The sequence below is a fragment of the Meleagris gallopavo genome, chromosome 6, assembly GCF_000146605.3.
Source record: "Meleagris gallopavo isolate NT-WF06-2002-E0010 breed Aviagen turkey brand Nicholas breeding stock chromosome 6, Turkey_5.1, whole genome shotgun sequence".
Classification (NCBI taxonomy): domain Eukaryota; kingdom Metazoa; phylum Chordata; class Aves; order Galliformes; family Phasianidae; genus Meleagris; species Meleagris gallopavo.
The window spans coordinates 13,667,912-13,669,058 of NC_015016.2; the positions used below are offsets into that span (position 1 = coordinate 13,667,912).

General features: G+C 46.7%; 1 protein-coding gene across 1 annotated transcript in view; it reads left to right on the forward strand.

The window, feature by feature from the left end:
- The first annotated feature begins 872 nt into the window (after nucleotides 1-872).
- The window catches only part of LOC104911394 (kinesin-1 heavy chain), a 13,461-nt gene continuing 13,186 nt past the window's right edge, over nucleotides 873-1,147 (forward strand). The window contains exon 1 of the mRNA XM_010712525.3: nucleotides 873-1,073. Coding sequence (XP_010710827.3) covers nucleotides 873-1,073 — 201 coding nt within the window. The remainder of the gene's footprint in view (nucleotides 1,074-1,147) is intronic.

Sequence of the window (1,147 nt, forward strand, 5' to 3'; positions counted from 1 at the left end):
CAAATTGGAGTACAAGTGGTTGGATTTTTGGGTGGTCCTGTGTTGAGCTAGGAGCTGGAGTTGATGATCCTTGTGTTGGAATGGATGATCCTTCCAACTCGGGATATTCTATGGTTCTATCATTCTCTGGATGGAAAACTAACAAGTTGTTTCGGTAGTTTTAGTCCTAGTAGAACATCTATAATTAAAAAAATAATATATATATATATATATATATGTTTCCCTTACATTAGAGATACCAATCTGCTGTTTCTCTGAACTCTGTGATGAGCTTGAACAAGGAGCTGGGACAGAACCAGCTGCATTTACGGATCCCATAGAATTCAATGAGGGTGTTCTATGGGCAGCCCCAATCCTTGAGCAGGGAGGACACAGGCACAAGTATTCAGGCCAAGATACACAGAAGCAAAACTTTAAGACCTTTGTACAGCTTGCCACCTGTCTTGCATGTTGTCATGCATCACCAGATACAAAATACCAAGAAAGTATCAGTATTAGAAATGTTATTTTGTACGACAATGTACCCACACGCTCATTTGAAGGTATTTTTGCAACTTCTCTCCTTCCCTTTCACACCCCTTTCCCAACTTTTTGAGGATTTTACCACCTCCTTCCTTACTCCAGGTGCTAAAATAATCAACACAGAGCCAGCATTAGCCCTGATCGAGTTAGTTAGAGTGCACAGAGAGCACTCACATCCCCGAGCACTGCTTTAGGCTGTCCTCACGCTCAGCCGGACACCTGTGCTCACAGTCGGCTCGTGCTTCCAAGGCTCCCTTTGCCACCCCGAGGAGCAGGCACTGTTTCTTTGGAGATAAGATTGCCGACAGCTTGAAAACACTGTGAAGGTCACACAGATGTTCCCAGCCGGGATGCGTAGCAGTTTTGTCTGCTATAGTAAGGGACGTTCCCAGAACGGAATAAGTGAATTTGCCTGTTGCTCTTCACTTATTTTTGGTCGAGCTGCTCAAGTGTCGCGGTTAGTTCACCTGTTCACCGGCACTCGGGTCTCTACTCGCTGCGAGGAAAGATTCCGTGCTCCACCTGTCCGCGCCATAACAGAGCGACTTCACGTTGCGCTCAGAGCACGAAACGGCCGTGATTCTGGGATTCTGTGACCGTAACCCCGCGGGGCAGCGCCGGTTAC